The 17,063-nt window shown below is 35.5% G+C and overlaps 1 protein-coding gene across 1 annotated transcript; it reads left to right on the top strand.

Moving 5' to 3' along the window:
* The first annotated feature begins 14,442 nt into the window (after positions 1-14,442).
* Positions 14,443-16,997, top strand: LOC126634402 (deSI-like protein At4g17486). The gene is made up of 3 exons (XM_050304911.1): positions 14,443-15,124; positions 15,612-15,899; positions 16,505-16,997. Exons 1-3 carry the CDS (start codon positions 14,971-14,973, stop codon positions 16,753-16,755), a joined length of 693 nt encoding a protein of 230 aa, XP_050160868.1. The 5' UTR covers positions 14,443-14,970; the 3' UTR covers positions 16,756-16,997.
* Positions 16,998-17,063: the final 66 nt, after the last annotated feature.

Here is a 17,063-nt window from a genome sequence, read left to right as displayed (position 1 = left end):
TTTGGCTAAAATATACGTGAAATTGGCATAACTCTTCACTTTAATTCCTGACAATGAAAATCAATAGAAGTAGCCTCTCAGTTTGTTCACTATAAATCATTTTGTCCTTTAGTGAAAAAATCTGTCAATATCCTTATTAAGTGTAGCAAATGGTTTAACAAAAATACTCTTAAAATGGTGGTTACGTGGTTGGTCATGTGACAATTTAACGTGAATATTGACAGATTTTTCACATGAGGACCAAACTAATTTACGGTGGAAAAAATCATTGACTACTTCAATTGATTTTCATTATCATGGACCAAACTGTGAAGGCTAAGTCAAAGGTTCTGCCCAGAATCCCTCCTTTCCTAACACTAAATCCCATGGCAGAGCTCCATTTTTTGGCTGCGCTCCTGAAGTTTCTTCCTTGGTTTCTTGCGCGAGCTTAAAATGGTAGGGTTCTTCGTGCATGTTAAAACGAGGTGTGCGGCTCAAGGTTGAGTATTGTCAATGCATGAATCTAGCGAACTAGGTTTTAAATCTGGTTAGGTTTGAAGTGTTATAAATGGTTTGTAAGGAAAAGGTAAGGAATTATCTCTTACAGCCTTCCCACATGAGATTAAAGTTGTGGTAACACACCCCAACCTGGAATGTCCATTAGGACTCCGAATCGAGATGTGTTGGCCGACACTTGGAAGATGACGAAGCCATAAAGTATAATGATGTGGAAAATGTGAATAAAGTTAAACCTAAAAGTACCTAAAGACAAGAAGGCACTGTGAGCAGGGACGAGCTCATTTCACACGCGACATCAGAGCATAAGTAAAGTACAATAGTGTGGGTAAGGATCATACCCTCGAAGGTAGCCACCTATACTGAGATCCGCCACGAATCCTCGTTGATACGAACTTTCAGCATCTAAAACCTGGAGGGGCGCAAAACAGAAAACGTGAGTGGGCAAAAACAAAGCTTTTTCAAAACCATTTCTCTTTTCCAAAAATAATAACCCCTCACCGTAAAACCCGTATAATTTCCCAGAAAATAATACTACGTATATACGTAAAAACAATGCATAAAGGCAGTAAAAACCAAGTATGCCATGTCATAGCATTTCAACAATGAAATATGTAAGCCAGGTGAAATAAATCAATGTAAAATGATATGTCAGCCGGAGTCACCTAACGTGACCTGTACGGCTGAACCTATAACTCATTAACCAATTCCTGCACACGAGTCAGAACCACCTAATGTGATCTGTACGACAAGCTAGGTGTAAATAGATACGCTCAAGTGCTACGATCAAGTGAAGGCTATGCAATAAATGGCAAGTCACCTACAAGTCGGAACCATCTAATATGGTCTGTATGACAGGCTGGCCCTGGCCCAGGTGAGCGTACGGTACGGGAGGTGAACGATCACATGAAGGCTGGCCCTGGCCTTGGCCCAGGGTGGAGCACTAACACGGGGGTGCAGGATAATGAGCACTAAATGCATCTAAACATAACCATACACACTACAACACTATCATCAATATGCACTCACCTGAAGCTTACTTGGGCATCCGCAGTATCATGCAATAATATGCATATCTATACTAATGCATATACTACAATGTAATGCAATTGACGTGGCATTTAAAACGTAAATCCATTTGAAACAATTTCTGGGAAAATGGAAAACATATATACATATATACAGAAAACCAAAAACCCATTCACCTGGAGACCGCGCTACAACTCCCTAGCACAAACATCAAGGCGTTATGAACGATCATCACCTAGAACAATTATCAAAACATGTCTTAGAATTATTGTCAATAGAACATGTAACTTACATATCTTATTCAGGAAGATCCGTACGTTGGATTCCCGATCCGGAAGTTTCTAATATCCTCAAATATTACATACTACAACGTATCAAAGTTTGGTGACGATCCAACGGTCGGATCGTTGATTGCTATAAAAATCAAGCAGCGGACCTTAATGGAACTACTTTCAAACGACAGAAATTCATCAATCAGACGTCATCAATGGAATCAGGGTATTCAAATTTAGCCTAGAAAATTCAGGGGAAGTCTCGGCCCACGCACCGCCGCACATGCTGGTTGGCCGCCCCGACTCGCCGGAAAATTCAACTATTTCTAAAAATTCCCAAATTTTACAGAAATTCCCAAACTTTCATACCTGTAACTAAGCCCAATTTGGCCTGGAAAAGCCTCAATTTCATGAAAATCCACCGGAACCCTAGGTTTGGGGGTGCTTTGATTCGTCCTCAAATCAACTTCGCCGCTCCACCAATGATTAGGTATTGTATCTAGGCTCAAGGGAAGTATATTGATGGTGGCAATTGAGAGAAATCATTGCAGAAATGGTGGATAGCCACCAAGAACACCATGGTGCCGCCGGTGCTCCTACCACAAAACCAAGACCAAATCTTGTCCAATTTGTGCAGAAAATCGAAGAGGAATGATCGATGAGAAGTTCCCAAGTAGTAGGCCGGTGTAATTGGCTGGAATTTGACCGAAGAAAGCATCGGATTTCATGCATTTCCGCCGGGTTGGGTATGGGTCATGGTGAACCCGACGGTTCTCCTCCTCCTCTTCTTCTCTCATTTTTCTCTTCTCTGATTGGTCACCTTCACATCTCTCATCTTCTGATTCGCCTCACCTCTCCCTCTTTTCTCTCCTTTATCCTCCATCTCCACCGCCCAACTCTCTTCCTTTTAATCTGGGCCACACACGTGGCCTTCCTGATTTGGCTCCAGAAATCTGGAGCATTCTAGAAAATAACCAATTTACTAAAATACTCATGGCTTTAAACGTTAATAACTCCTTCGTTATAACTCCAAATTACGATCCGTTTGCTCTCACGTGTCCGTAACGACGAGTACTACGAGGATAAGCCAAGAAAATGAATCTTGCGTGACACAACACGGCAGTCAACAAGAGTCAACACTTTGCCTCGAAGGGCATTTTTGTAAATTCACTTATTAAAATTATAAAAATCATAATTTTTAGGGATGGGTCGTTACATGTGGGCTTGTATTTTGGTGCTCCCAAGCAGCCTAAAATTTTCATAAACTTTAATTCCGTACAAGACCAATGGACTTTCATAACGGTCCACACCACAAGTCACTCGATAAGCCATGTTATGTGGCTAGAGGGCCACTTAAGCATGTCGGGGTTTGGCGTGATTCGGACTATAATTGTTTATGTATTAATATTATAAGCTTGTTTGATATAGCTTGAAATAATGAATAAACATGGTATTGCATGAGCTTAGCGTGTTTTTTTGAATGTCCAAGTTATGAATTATCATTTTATTGGTATGGCATGATTGTGAATTTGCAAACCCGTCTTGTTGCACTCAACGCATAATTTAAGCTTGGTTTGTGATGAATATAGAATGATTGGGCTTTCTAGTGAAAAATTTTGGGTTCCAACAACTACTTCTTTATCACTAGCAGAAAAAGTGAAAACAAAAAATAATAAATGAGTTGGTTATCAAACGAGATTGAAGTGTTTTCAATTTTCATTTTTGTATTATTCCATAGACATTCCTCTTAACATTTTCCCATCATCCTATTCCTTCACTCGTTTTCATTCCTCCATTATCCCACATACATTCCCTCTATCTATAGCGGAAAAAATGAAAACTAAGATTGCTCATGAATTGCAAGTTTTGTTCCATTTTCCTCTATGAACTTCCAATATGACTCTGAACCCTCTAATCTTTTAGTTCGTGCAAATGGCCCCTTGTCTTTTGTACTAATTTTCTTGGTGAATGTAACATTTTGTTCATGTATATGCCGTTAAAAGTTGGTCATGCGTATTGCACGTAGTGGAATTAATAGAAAATTTGTAATAGAATTAACGATGGAGGGAATATTGAAACGAATTGAAAGTATAGAGGATTCAACATAAAATAAAAGTTCAGAAAACAAAATGAAGCAAGGTGAAAATTTCACTTAACACAGGCATTCTTTACACTCTAAAATCTCAAGTATTTACAATTTCGAACTGTGTATAACTTTTGCTATGTTTGGATAGGGGCACTACTAAAGTATGACTAATGAAGTACTCAAATACTTACTACAAAGACTCTGAACAAAGAACTTTCAAGGTACCATTTCCAAATTGATTATTTGTGGGTTACCTTAGTTTAAGTCCCTCGTCCAAATACATTATGAGTGGTTAATTTGAAAGCCGAAAATAACTATTTATTAGCATTTCATATCCCATATATATGTCGAAAACAATAATACATGCATCCCCCAATTCGGGGATGCACATATTCCTCCATTAGTGAATAATGTATTTGACCGAATAAAGGCAACAATTGAAATTTTCAATTTCTTATTCTTCATTTGAAGATCACCTCTACAAAAAATCATTTCAATTGGAATTCTTCGAGTCCTTCAAATGTATATAACAAATCAACAGTATAGGTACCAAGTAATATATTCATGATGAACCGTCTATTTATTTGATACGTTTGGATGATAAAACGATCCCCATTCGAATGCTTTTTGTAAGAGTAATCTTTAAATGAAGATTAATAAATTAAATTGTTCCTATCGTTAATTTGTAGAGTCAAGATGCATTATTCACAAATGGAGGATATGTGCATCCCTCACGTGAAGGGATGCAAGTATTATCCTGTCGAATGTAACTTGTGACTGCATAACATAACATGATGCTTTGTTATGAATACATAAAGGAATAAAATTTGGCAGGTGATTTATGCACACTTTTTTTTCTTAAACTAAAATTAGAGCCAAAGCCTCAACTAGTGACACATACAGACTTCAAAAAAAAACAAAAAACAAAAAAAGAAGAAGAAATTTGTGACCTATTCTTAAAAATTGGACTTTTTCTTTTTGACGGGGAAGATGACTAAACAATTGGACAAATTTACCCTTCTCTCTTTTGCTTAGATGGAAAGCCCCACAAGCAAATATTTTGGATCCCCAAATTTACCCTTCTCCCTTTCTCTCAAAGCCAAAACCGAAAAAAAAAAATTGATATTGTTTCCTTTTTCCTAAAAGGGTTTAATTGAAAAACAAAAGGAGAAATTTTATTTGAAGTCATATAAATTCTTTCTACACCTAACTTAAATTTTAATTATGAAGTGTCATTTTTTACATATTACATAATTACTATAAAGTACAAGATGTAATTAACAATAAAACTAAATTTTATCAATAAACCCACATCTAATAATTAAATTCTTGGGAGTTTTAACGAAAAGACCATAGTACTGTTCACTTTAACGAAAAACCACATTTTTACACTAAAAAGTCAAATCTGGTACTATTCATTTTACCCTTTATTTTGTCCTTATCATTAAAACTCAAAGTTTTCAAGCCATTTTCATTAGTTTTCCTTAAATTCTTACTATCACCAATCTAAAACCAACATAAATAGTGTCGGATATAACCGACAAAGAATAAATTAATAAAGAATAAATAATAGCATTTTCTGTCGGATAAAACCGACAGAAAATATAAAAAATGACAGAACTTGTGTCGATTATAACTGACAAGGAATATATTAATAATAAATAAGACCATTTTTTGTCGGATAAAACCGACAGAACTTGTGTCGGTTATAACCGACATGGAATTTATTAATAATAAATAAGACCATTCTCTGTCGGATAAAACCGACAGCAAATAGATGAATAATAATAAAATATTATAAAAGTGACATGACAACATTATCCCTTCTCCTTCTTCTCATCATTCTTCTTTTGCTCGGAATGACCCAACATGCTTGAACCAGATTCTGCAACAATGAGCTAATAAGGTACACCATATTCTTCACTTCCTACAGTTCATCCTGAAAATACAAAGCAATGAGGATCAAATTGGTTAACCATCTACGTCCACTGATTGATGAAATGGTGAACAGTATGATTTGGCACCATGGATGGATTGTGAAGCTTCTGCATTGTGACAGGACATGAGAGATTACCTGAGGAAAGCCATTTTTCGATGCTCGACTTGTCGTAGGTTTGGCCTGTGCAGAGAGTGACTGGATCTTTGAACAAGTCTACACTGATTGGGCATTTGAACAGATGGGGAAATTCTCATTTCTTCAACTTGTTCATTCATATATGGACAATGGATGAAAACCCAACTCAAACAAATTTACAAATGCGTGTGTGTGTGGTAGGGGGGGAATAACATTACCAACATGCAAAACATGAATTAAATCATAGGTGGAAGCATGTGGAAGGACTTACAGCGCTTTGCTTGTCTCTGTGCTCAAGGGCTTGCATAGCTTCTGCCTGGTTCATCCATGGTGATTGAAGCAAGAAGGAGAAGGAAATGAAGAGAAGAAAAAAGGGGGAAGGGAGAAGCACCGGCGCAAGGAAAGAGATGGAGGGGTTTTATTTTGAAATATTGTCATTACTGTCGGTTAAAACTGACAAATTTTTTTTTTCAAATAAAAATGGACATAAAAGTTTTATTACTGTCGGTTATAACCGACAGAAACAAAATGGCGGCAAAAATACCCCCAAAATTCCCTTCGAAAATTTTAAATTCCCCCCCCCCAAAAATTTTGTTACAATTTAAAAAAATAAAATAATAATTGTTTGGTTTAATAAATAAATAAATAATATGTATTTAAATAGAATACGTTTTTAAAAATTAAATAAATAATTGTTTGGTTTAATAGATAATTTTTACACTTTTGGTTTAATAGATAATAACCCATGTAAAATATGCGATAAAGAAATAAAAAGAGAATTGTACAATGAAAATGTCATCACACAAACTAAATATTGTCTAATCAATACTTGAAAAACATAAATAAAAAGTTAGCACAAATTACTTTTCCCACTTCAAAATTTAGGCAAATTTAACGGAGATATACATTCTACGAAACTAGATTCCATGGTCTAACCGTCAAACTTGTTTGTAGATACTACAAGATCGCATACGTAAAAGATCGCAAAAAAAAAAACATTCAGATATTAGGTGACAAAACAAAAGTTTTTTACGGTTATGAACGAAAAATCATAATTTAACGGTTATTTTAGCTCCGATTTTAATTATTTTTTCCAGCAACACTCCTCGACCTTATAAGAATGCAATGAATAAATTTGATCTTCAATTTAAAATATTTACACTAGTGGATACCACAAAATCTTATTTTATACTTAATGGAAGTATAATATTAACTCTAAGTGTTTGTTTAATCTATTGTTTTGACGCGATATGCATCCTACGAAACGTTTTTCAACGATCCAATGTCAAACTTATTTGTACACACTCTGAGATCGCATACGTAAAAAATCACAGGTGGAAGCATGTGGAAGTACTTACAGCGCTTTGCTTGTCTATGTGCTCAAGAGCTTGCATAGCTTCTACCTGGTTCATCCATGGTGATTGAAGCGAGAAGGAGAAGGAAATGAAGAGAAGAAAAAAGGGGGAAGGGAGAAGCACCGGCGCAAGGAAAGAGATGGAGGGGTTTTATTTTGAAATATTGTCATTACTGTCGGTTAAAACCGACATAATTTTTTAAAAAAATAAAAACGGACATAAAAGTTTCATTATTGTCGGTTATAACCGACAGAAACAAAATAACGGCAAAAATCCCCCCAAAATTCCCTCCGAAAATTTTAAATTCCCCCCCCCCCAAAAATTTTGTTACGATTTAAAAAAATAAAATAATAATTGTTTGGTTTAGTAAATAAATAAATAATATGTATTTAAATAGAATACGTTTTTAAAAATTAAATAAATAATTGTTTGGTTTAATAGATAATTTTTACACTTTTGGTTTAATAGATAATAACCCATGTAAAATATGCGATAAAGAAACAAAAAGAGAATTGTACAATGAAAATGTCATCACACAAACTAAATATTGTCTAATCAATACTTGAAAAACATAAATAAAAATTTAACACAAATTACTTTTCCCACTTCAAAATTTAGGCAAATTTAACGGAGATATTCTATGAAACTAGATTCCATGATCTAACCGTCAAACTTATTTGTAGATACTACAAAATCGCATACGTAAAAAATCGCAAAAAAAAAAAACATTCAGATATTAGGTAACAAAACAAAAGTTTTTTACGGTTATGAATGAAAAATCACAATTTAACGGTTATTTTAGCTCCGATTTTAATGATGTTTTACAGCAACACTCGTCGACCTTATAAGAATGCAATGAATAAATTTGATCTTCAATTTGAAATATTTACACTAGTGGATACCACAAAATCTTATTTTATACTTAATGGAAGTATAATATTAACTCTAAGTGTTTGTTTAATCTACCGTTTTGACGCGATATGCATCTTACGAAACTTTTTTCAACGATCCAACCGTCAAACTTATTTGTACACATTCTGAGATTGAATACGTAAAAAATCACAAAAAATAAACATTCAGAGATTAGGTATCATAACAAAAGTTTTTAACGGTTATAAACGAAAAATCACAATTTCATGGTTATTTTAGGTCCGATTTTGATGATTTTTTTTAGTTACACTCCTCGACTCTATAAGAATATAATGAATAAATTTTATATTCAATTTAAAATATTTACAGTAGTGGATACCACAAAATCTTATTTTATACTTAATGAAAGTATAATATCAACTCTAAGTGTTTGTTTAATCTACCGTTTTGACGCGATATGCATCCTACGAAACTTTTTTCAGTGATCCAACCATCAAACTTATTTGTACACACTCTGAGATGGCACACGTAAAAAATCAGAAAAAACAAACATTCAAAGATTAGGTAACATAACAAAAGTTTTCAACAGTTATAAACGAAAAATTACAATTTAACAGTTTATTTTAGCTCCGATTTTAATTATTTTTTACAGCTACACTCCTCGACCCTATAAGAATGCAATGAATAAATTTGATCTTCAATTTAAAATATTTACAATAGTGGATACCACAAAATCTTATTTTATACTTAATGGAAGTATAACATTAACTCTTAAGTGTTTATTTAATCTACCGTTTTGACGCAATACACATTCTACGAAACTTTTTTCAATGATCTAACCGTCAAACTTGTTTGCACACATTCCGAGATCGCATACCTAAAAAATCACAGAAAACATACATTCAGAGATTAGGTAATAGAACAAAAGTTTTCGACGATTATAAACTAAAATCACAATTTAACGGTTATTTTAGCTCCAATTTTAATTATTTTTTACAGCTACACTCCTCAACCCTATAAGAATGCAATGAATAAATTTGATCTTCAATTTAAAATATTTACATTAGTGGATACCACAAAATCTTATTTTATACTTAATGGAAGTATAACATTAACTCTTAAGTTATTTAATATACCATTTTGACGTGATACACATTCTATGAAACGTTTTTCAATGATCTAACCGTCAAACTTGTTTGTACACACTCCGAGATTGCATATCTTAAAAATCACAAAAAACAAACATTCAGAGATTAGGTAACAAAACAAAAGTTTTCGACAGTTATAAATGAAAAATCACAATTTAACGATTATTTTAGCTATGATTTTGTTGATTTTTTATAGCTACACTCATCGACCCTATAAGAATGCATTGAACGAATTTGATCTTCAATTTAAAATATTTACACTAGTGGATAATCTTTTATACTTAATGGAAGTATAACATTAACTCTTAAGTGTTTGTTAAATCTATCAATTTGATAGGATATGCATTCTACGAAACTAGTTTCAACGATCCAACCGTCAAATATGTTTGTATATACTCCGAGATAGCATGTGTAAAAAATCACAAAAAAAAAAAAACGTTCAGAGATTAGGTAATGGGACCGTGTGTGAAAAAAAAAATATTTAAACCATTTGTTTATTTATTTATAATCAATATAACATTTTAAAATATGAAGCAAAAGAACTGAAAAACTTACAAATTAAGGGGAGAAGAAGAGATAGATTGAAGATGAAGAGAAAACGAGTAAAATGAAGATGAGGAAGAAAACGAAATCTGAAAGAACAACAAATTGAAAAGTGTTTGGTGTGAAGTGAATTTTTATCGGTTATAACCGACACAATACTAAAATAATAACCGCCAGAATACTAAAATAATAAAATAATCAATTGCCGTTGGTTATAACCGCCACCATTAACCTAAAAACTGCCACCAGTAACTTAAAATCCGCCAAAATCTGTCAAAAATAATTTTTTTTAAATTCAAAAATACTGTCGGTTATAACCGACAGGAGTTTTATAATATCCGTTAGTAATTATCCGCCAGGAATTTATGTTGAATATAACCGACAAGATTTTTCTAATATCCACCACTAATTAAATGATGTGTCAAATATAATTTATCCGACATTATTTTTCTAAATCCGCCACCATCATCCACTATCTAGAGCTAATATTGTAGTAGTGGACTTCCCAGTCCATCCTATAGAAAATTGAGGCAATCACTCCAACGTTAGGGCAAAGGAGACATAAGATGTAGATTATGTACTAGTTAAAATTGGTCAAGCACAAACCAGATTGATGATATTTATGTAAATATTCATAAAACTAAATTCAAATGGCATAGAGCATAGGCACCTATAGAAAAATTATGGGTTATTGCTAAAAGGTGGTAAAAAGTTAAAGGAAACAAAAAAAAAACAGAAACTTTTGAATAGCAATTTTGTCAATCATCTTTAAGTGTTTTGCACTCAAAGGGAAGAGTGCAAGAGATTCAATCGAGTGTGAAAATCACCGGCCAAGTTTTTTTTTTAACATTGTAACAAAGATTTGAAGCCGAATGTTAATATAAAAGTTGTAATCACCCAAAAGGACATAATGAAGAGAGTAAAATTGCTGATGGAATTGGCAACAATATGACCGCAAAGGGTGATGGGCCAGACATCAATCCCATACCTAAACTTGTATATATAAACCTATCAAACAAAATTGCAACTGATGTTTTTCTAACAAATGCGAAATATAACAAGATTAAAGAAAAATTGCAAGTAGCCTTTGACCTTTAAGTCTCGAAATCAAACTCAGTAAAAACCAAAATCAGGGAATGCATAAATCAAAGTCTAAATCATATTGATTTGGTTATTCTGTAAGAGAAAAAGTTATCACAAATTCACAAGAAAGAAGACAAATTCAACAAGTTAGTAGTATGGGTGTAAAGATAAATTTACATATTGAATTGAGTTTATGAGGGTAGTTTAGGTGTGACAACCCATCCCAAATTTTACGATTTTATAAATCTTAAAATGTGAATTCACGAGAATGCCCTAGAAGTGAGGGTATTGACTTTCGTGGACCAACGTTTAGTGAGACGTACGAAATATTTCTATAGCGATCCAAAGCGGGTATATTACTATCTTATGTCTTTCTTTATATCCGTGCATTCAAACCATTTTAAAAAAAGAAGGTTATTTGATGGAGGAAGAAGGAGAAACGGAAGAGAAGAAAGAAATCAAGGCATTAGCTGCCCAATCAGAGTTGAGAGAGATGGACCAGTTAGGAGAAGAGGGGAGAGAGACGGACCAATGGGAAGGAAGAGAGGAGAGAAAGGAGAAAGGTGCAAAGCACCCAACCTGAACCCTTTCGGTAACCCATTCACCCGCACCCAACCCGGTTTCGAAACCAATGGAATTCTGGCAGTTCCGAACTATTTTTCAGGCTAATTCATCCCACTTCCACCAGAAATCATCACCATACCTCTTCCCCTTCATTCTTCTATCAAGATTCGATGGAAATTTGGTCAAATTTGTGACATTTGGCGATGCTGACACCGACAGGTCTTGTGTCGATTCTCCCATTTCTGAAGCAATTTCTTCCAATTTCCACCACCAGCAGACTTCCTTTGAAGCCTAGAACAATGCCCAATCATTGGTTGGAGGGTCAAAGTCAAATTGGGGACGAATCAAGAACACCCATTTCTGGGGTTCCCAGCGGATTCGAGGTAATTTGGAGCCTTTCCAGGCCAAATTGGACTTGGCCACAGGTATAAAGTTTGCTATATACTATTTGAGATCTTCATTTCTGTAATTTTTGAGAATTTTTAGAAATAGTTGAGTTTTCTAGCAAGCCGGGACGACCGACCGCCACCCGCGGCGGCTGGAACGGCAGTGCATGGCCAGAGGGCCGTCGATGTTATTCTTAGGCTAATTATATGCCTTGAGCTTAGTTTTTGTAATTGTGTGACGTAGGTTGATTATTGGAATCTAAATCCTCTACATTACTTAGTAAAGATATGAATCGACGATCTGACCGTTAGATCATCACCAAACTTTAATATGTTATAGTACGTAATATTTAAGGACCATAGAAACTTATGGATCGGAAATCCAACATATGGATCTTCTCGAATTGGAGTTGTAAGTTCATAAAATAAAATGGTGACCGCCATTCGGTTTTGGGCAATTGGCGGAGATCGAACCGTTGGATCGTAATGAAATCTTAGGATGTTGTTCTAGAAGTAAAATGTGGATCTTTGGGTGCAACGGATCGGAAATCCGTGATGCAAATCTTCTGAATTGAATTACGTAGTGATGTGTTTTATGTAAATTATGTATTCTATCGGTCAGAACTCTGAGATGTGATTTGATAATTAGTCACAGGCGACAATAGTTCGTGATGTCTCGATAGGCATGCTAGGAAATCGTAGCGTAGACCTCAGATGAGTGTGTCTTTTCCTTTCTATCGTATATTATATATATATATATATATATATATGTGATTGACAATTAACAAAAATGGTCAGAAATTGATTATTGTATATAATTACTGTTAATGCTTTGAAGTACTAATGCGAACTACGAATGACTTGATCCCTGATTAGGGTACGTAGGCAGTCTAACGAGACGTTAGACGCAGCCATACCATAAATGAGACTAAATAATTGAGACAATAGCCTTGTTTGAGAAATTGAACAATATGAAGGAATCTGGTGAAAAATGCGAGATTTAACCTTACGTCTCGGTGATTAAATGTTGATTATAAATCAATGTGTGAAGAAACGAGAAATTGTGGTTTTACGTTTTATAAATGCCATGCCATAATTAGTTTATATTTTAGTATGTAATTTGGTACAAATCCGCATAGTGTTTCACACAATACGGATGTTAAGGTAAGTTCAGGTGAGTATATAATGTTGGTATGATTGAGTAATAATTAGTGATGAACGGATGTGAGTGGAGTTTATAAACCTGCACCCCGGTGTTAGTGCTCCCGCTCGTGGTCAGGGCACTGTCCTTCACGTGATGTTCACCTCTCGCACCTTACGCTCACCTTGGATTCAAAGTAGGTGCACAGGCCTGTCGTACATACCACTATAGGTGACCCGCGATTATTCGCATAGTCTTCATGTGATCCTAGCACTGGAGTGTATTTATTTACACCCAGTCTTGTCGTACAGGCCACTATAGGTGGTTCCGACTCGTGTGCAGAGATATGTGATGAGCTAGCATATGTAATGAGATATGTGATGAGCTAGCATATGTAAGGAGATATGTAATGAGCTAGCATATGTAAGGAGATATGTAATGAGCTAGCATATGTAACGAGATATGTGACGAGCTAGCATATGTAATGAGATATGAATAAGTCGTATATATCACTAGAGGTGACTCTGACTTATAAGCTAGCATTGATTGATGAGATATGGTTGTAGTCGCACAGGTCACCATAGGTGACTCCGACTGGCGTGCTAGTATGGGTTATTAAGCACTTGATTATTTATATTGCTGATGAGATGCTGTGACGTGGTATACTTTTGGATTTAATGTTAGTATACTTTTAATTTCATATTTATCTGTAGTATGATTTTTTGGAAGCTAAACAGTTGTTACGATGAAGGATTATATCGTTTAGAAGTCTTTATTAAAGCCCTATTTTCTGACCACTCACTCTTGTTTTTATCCCTCCAGGTCTAGTAGTAGAGCTTTCGTATCGACGAGGATTCATGACAAGTCTTGGTATTGGAGATTACCTTCGATGGTATGATTTTCAATCCACTCTTCTGTACTTTACTTATGCTTTGACGTCACGTGTGAAATGAGTTCATTTCCGCTCATGGCGCACTCTTGTATTTATGCACTTTTAGGTTTAAATTTATTCACATTTCTCCACATCATCATATTTTATGGCTTCGTCACCCTCCAGGTGTCGGCCAACACAGCTCGATTCGGAGTCCTAGTGGACATCCCGGGTTGGGGTGTGTCATTAGGTAATAAAATTGGGTTTAAAAAGATATTAATAGTTTAATTAAAAATAATATGGGTGTGGAGAGTAAGTTGGGTGTAAAAAGAGATTATACGGGTTCAAATAAAATTTCCCAAACAAAAATGTTATTCTTACCATTTAGTTGTAGTATCACTTGTACCATATCTGTAATAGACATTAGACTCACATGTATTGATGGACTCTATCCCCATTAGAAAGATAGTACAAATAATAGTATAGCTAGATTATAAGTGTAATGGAAAAAGAAACCCAGTATGTTCCGTAACCAGTGTATGTTACTTTCTCCCAAACAATTCAAATTTTTGAAAGTGGGATGAGACTGAGACCAGCTCAGATTTGTAACCAACTAAGGATAACCCTTTTCCCCACTGTAACTCCAGTCAAATCCAACCCCAATTATTCCACAGATCCCAGATCTATATAACACTGTACCAACCATTTTCTCATTAACCATCAGCCATCAGCAAAGAGCGGCAGCAGCAGCAGCACTTCCTCTCACTTTCACTTGTGGAACCCATCAACCATCAAGGCATCAGCCATCAGCCATCAGCAGAAGATTCTCAAAATTTTCCTCTCCCACTTGAACAATCAGCAGATTAGTAAAAAACCCATTATTTTTTGGAAGCAAAGAAGGAAACCCATGATTTAGAATCCGAAAAGCAACTCGGAAATTGTATTGTAATTCAATGGCATTCTTGGTGGAGGATGTTGTTGTTGTGCAGCTGAAAATGTTTCTTGGCCTGTGAATGCAGCAGCAGAAGCGAAGAGGAAGAAAGGAGAGTGAAAATGTTGTGTAAAAAGAGTGTGTGCAGAAGTGCCATTGAGGAGGAGGAGGAGGACAGTGGATCGGTGCCTGTGTACCTCAATGTATACGATCTCTCACCTTTTAATGGCTACGCTTATTGGCTAGGCCTTGGAGTTTACCATTCTGGTGTACAAGGTTAGTTCTACCAACTTTACTTTGTGTTTGGCTGGTGATAAAATATACATAATTGTGTTTGGCAGATGAGAAAATGCAGAAAAGAGTTGGGTTTAACCTTTTGGTTGCTGTGTCTTTGGCCATGGATTATGTGTAGTTTAAGATGTATGTTCTTCAATTGGATTAGGTAGTGGATATACATACATCCCATTTGCTTTTAAATTTTGATTCAAAAACAAAAGTCCAAGGTTTTGAATGGTTTACCAATACAAGATAAAGGATTGATGTGAGTCATTCAAGTCCTCGAATCCGAAAATATTGTATTGTTAGTGTGATAAACAACTGCTAATTTCCTTGCCAACTTCTGGTAAGAAATCGAAGGTTCATGAATTATTTTCCACTTCAGTTTCCAGTTACAACAAGCTCTACAGGATATTTGAAATGTTTTACCATTTTGTTGTATTTTTTCCATGTTTATGGAGGTTTTTGATTGGATTTACTTGTGCAGTGCATGGTGTGGAGTATGCATTTGGAGCTCACGAGTATCCAACATCTGGAATTTTTGAAGGAGAACCGAAAAAGTGTGATGGGTTTACATTTAGGAAATCGATTCTGATCGGGAAGACGATTGTTGGGCCTTTAGAAGTGAGGGCAGTGTGGGAAGGTCTTGCAGCGAAATACAAAGGAAATGCCTACAATTTGGTCACCAAGAACTGCAACCATTTCTGCAATGATGCATGTATCACATTGACTGGAAATCCAATTCCAAGTTGGGTTAATCGGCTTGCTAGAATCGGTAAGAACTAAGAAGTTCTTTTCTTTTGTTCATTTAGTTTATGCGGATCAAACATTTTAGTTATAAAACCAGAAGGGCAAGTTTTGATAACATGAGCTTGGAGCTCATCTAAGAAGTAGTAGTAGCTAGAATGCACTTAGTGTTGAGAATGAATCCCACTCCCACATTGATGGAAGGAGTGGAGGGATCTTGCATGGGTTTATACATAAGTGGGCTACTCCCCATATTGCCAATTGGTTTTATGGTGGAACATCAACTTTCTTCAAGGTATCATAGCAGGTTGTCCCATGTGTGATGCCAAATGACCACACGACGTGCTCCACGTCACCCCGTTTGTTTTGTCCACGTGTAGGCTTGAAAATTCGCCACACATGAGGGGCGTGTTGAGAATGAATCGCACATGGAGAAGGGTCCTTTCTTGGATTTGTAAGTAAGCTGGGTTACTCCCCATATAGCCAATTAATTTTATGGTAGAATCTCAACTTTCTTCGCTCTTCGAAAAAACGATCGTCTTGAAATCATTCTTTTCAGAAAATGCTGCATTCTACTTCTTAAAGTTTTACGTTTTTAATACTATTGGTAACCAATCATTCCTTAATATGCAGGCTTCCTCTGCAATTGTGTTCTTCCAGTGACTTTAAAAAATTTGGCCAAAGTTCATAGAATCGAAGATAAGGCCGATGACGGAGATAAGAACAAGTTAACAAGCCAGTCAAACAATGTGGCAATATCTTCTAATTCTCCTTCATCTTCACCATCCTCTCCTTCTGGCACTACATTGCGCAGGGGTAGAAGCAGAACAAGACGCCCACGTCCTCCCTCTTCGCCTTTGATTATTGCTTCTTCATCCTCTTGATGGTTGAAATTTGCAGCAGTTTATTTATTTTCTAGAAAATTGCTTAAAGATAAGAGGCAAAGTCAAGTTCTTGTTTCTGTTATCTTCTGATTCTTTTCCTGCCCCTGCAAGGTTTCCTAAGTTGGCCTTGTGTGATTTTCTTCTACCTGGCTCAAGTGACTTGGCAAATTCTACCACTTGGACATCTTTGCTCTTAGGATGATGAATTGATAATGAACTTACTCAGTTGATTTCATCGAAAACATGACGATAAATGTCAATAACCCTCCAACAAATTGTCGACACATTATTGCAATTCCGTTCTTTTG

The sequence above is a fragment of the Malus sylvestris genome, chromosome 9 (genome assembly GCF_916048215.2).
Source record: "Malus sylvestris chromosome 9, drMalSylv7.2, whole genome shotgun sequence".
In the NCBI taxonomy this organism is placed as follows: domain Eukaryota; kingdom Viridiplantae; phylum Streptophyta; class Magnoliopsida; order Rosales; family Rosaceae; genus Malus; species Malus sylvestris.
The sequence above is the reverse complement of the archived record's forward strand: the minus strand, read 5'-3'. Positions and strand labels throughout refer to the sequence as shown.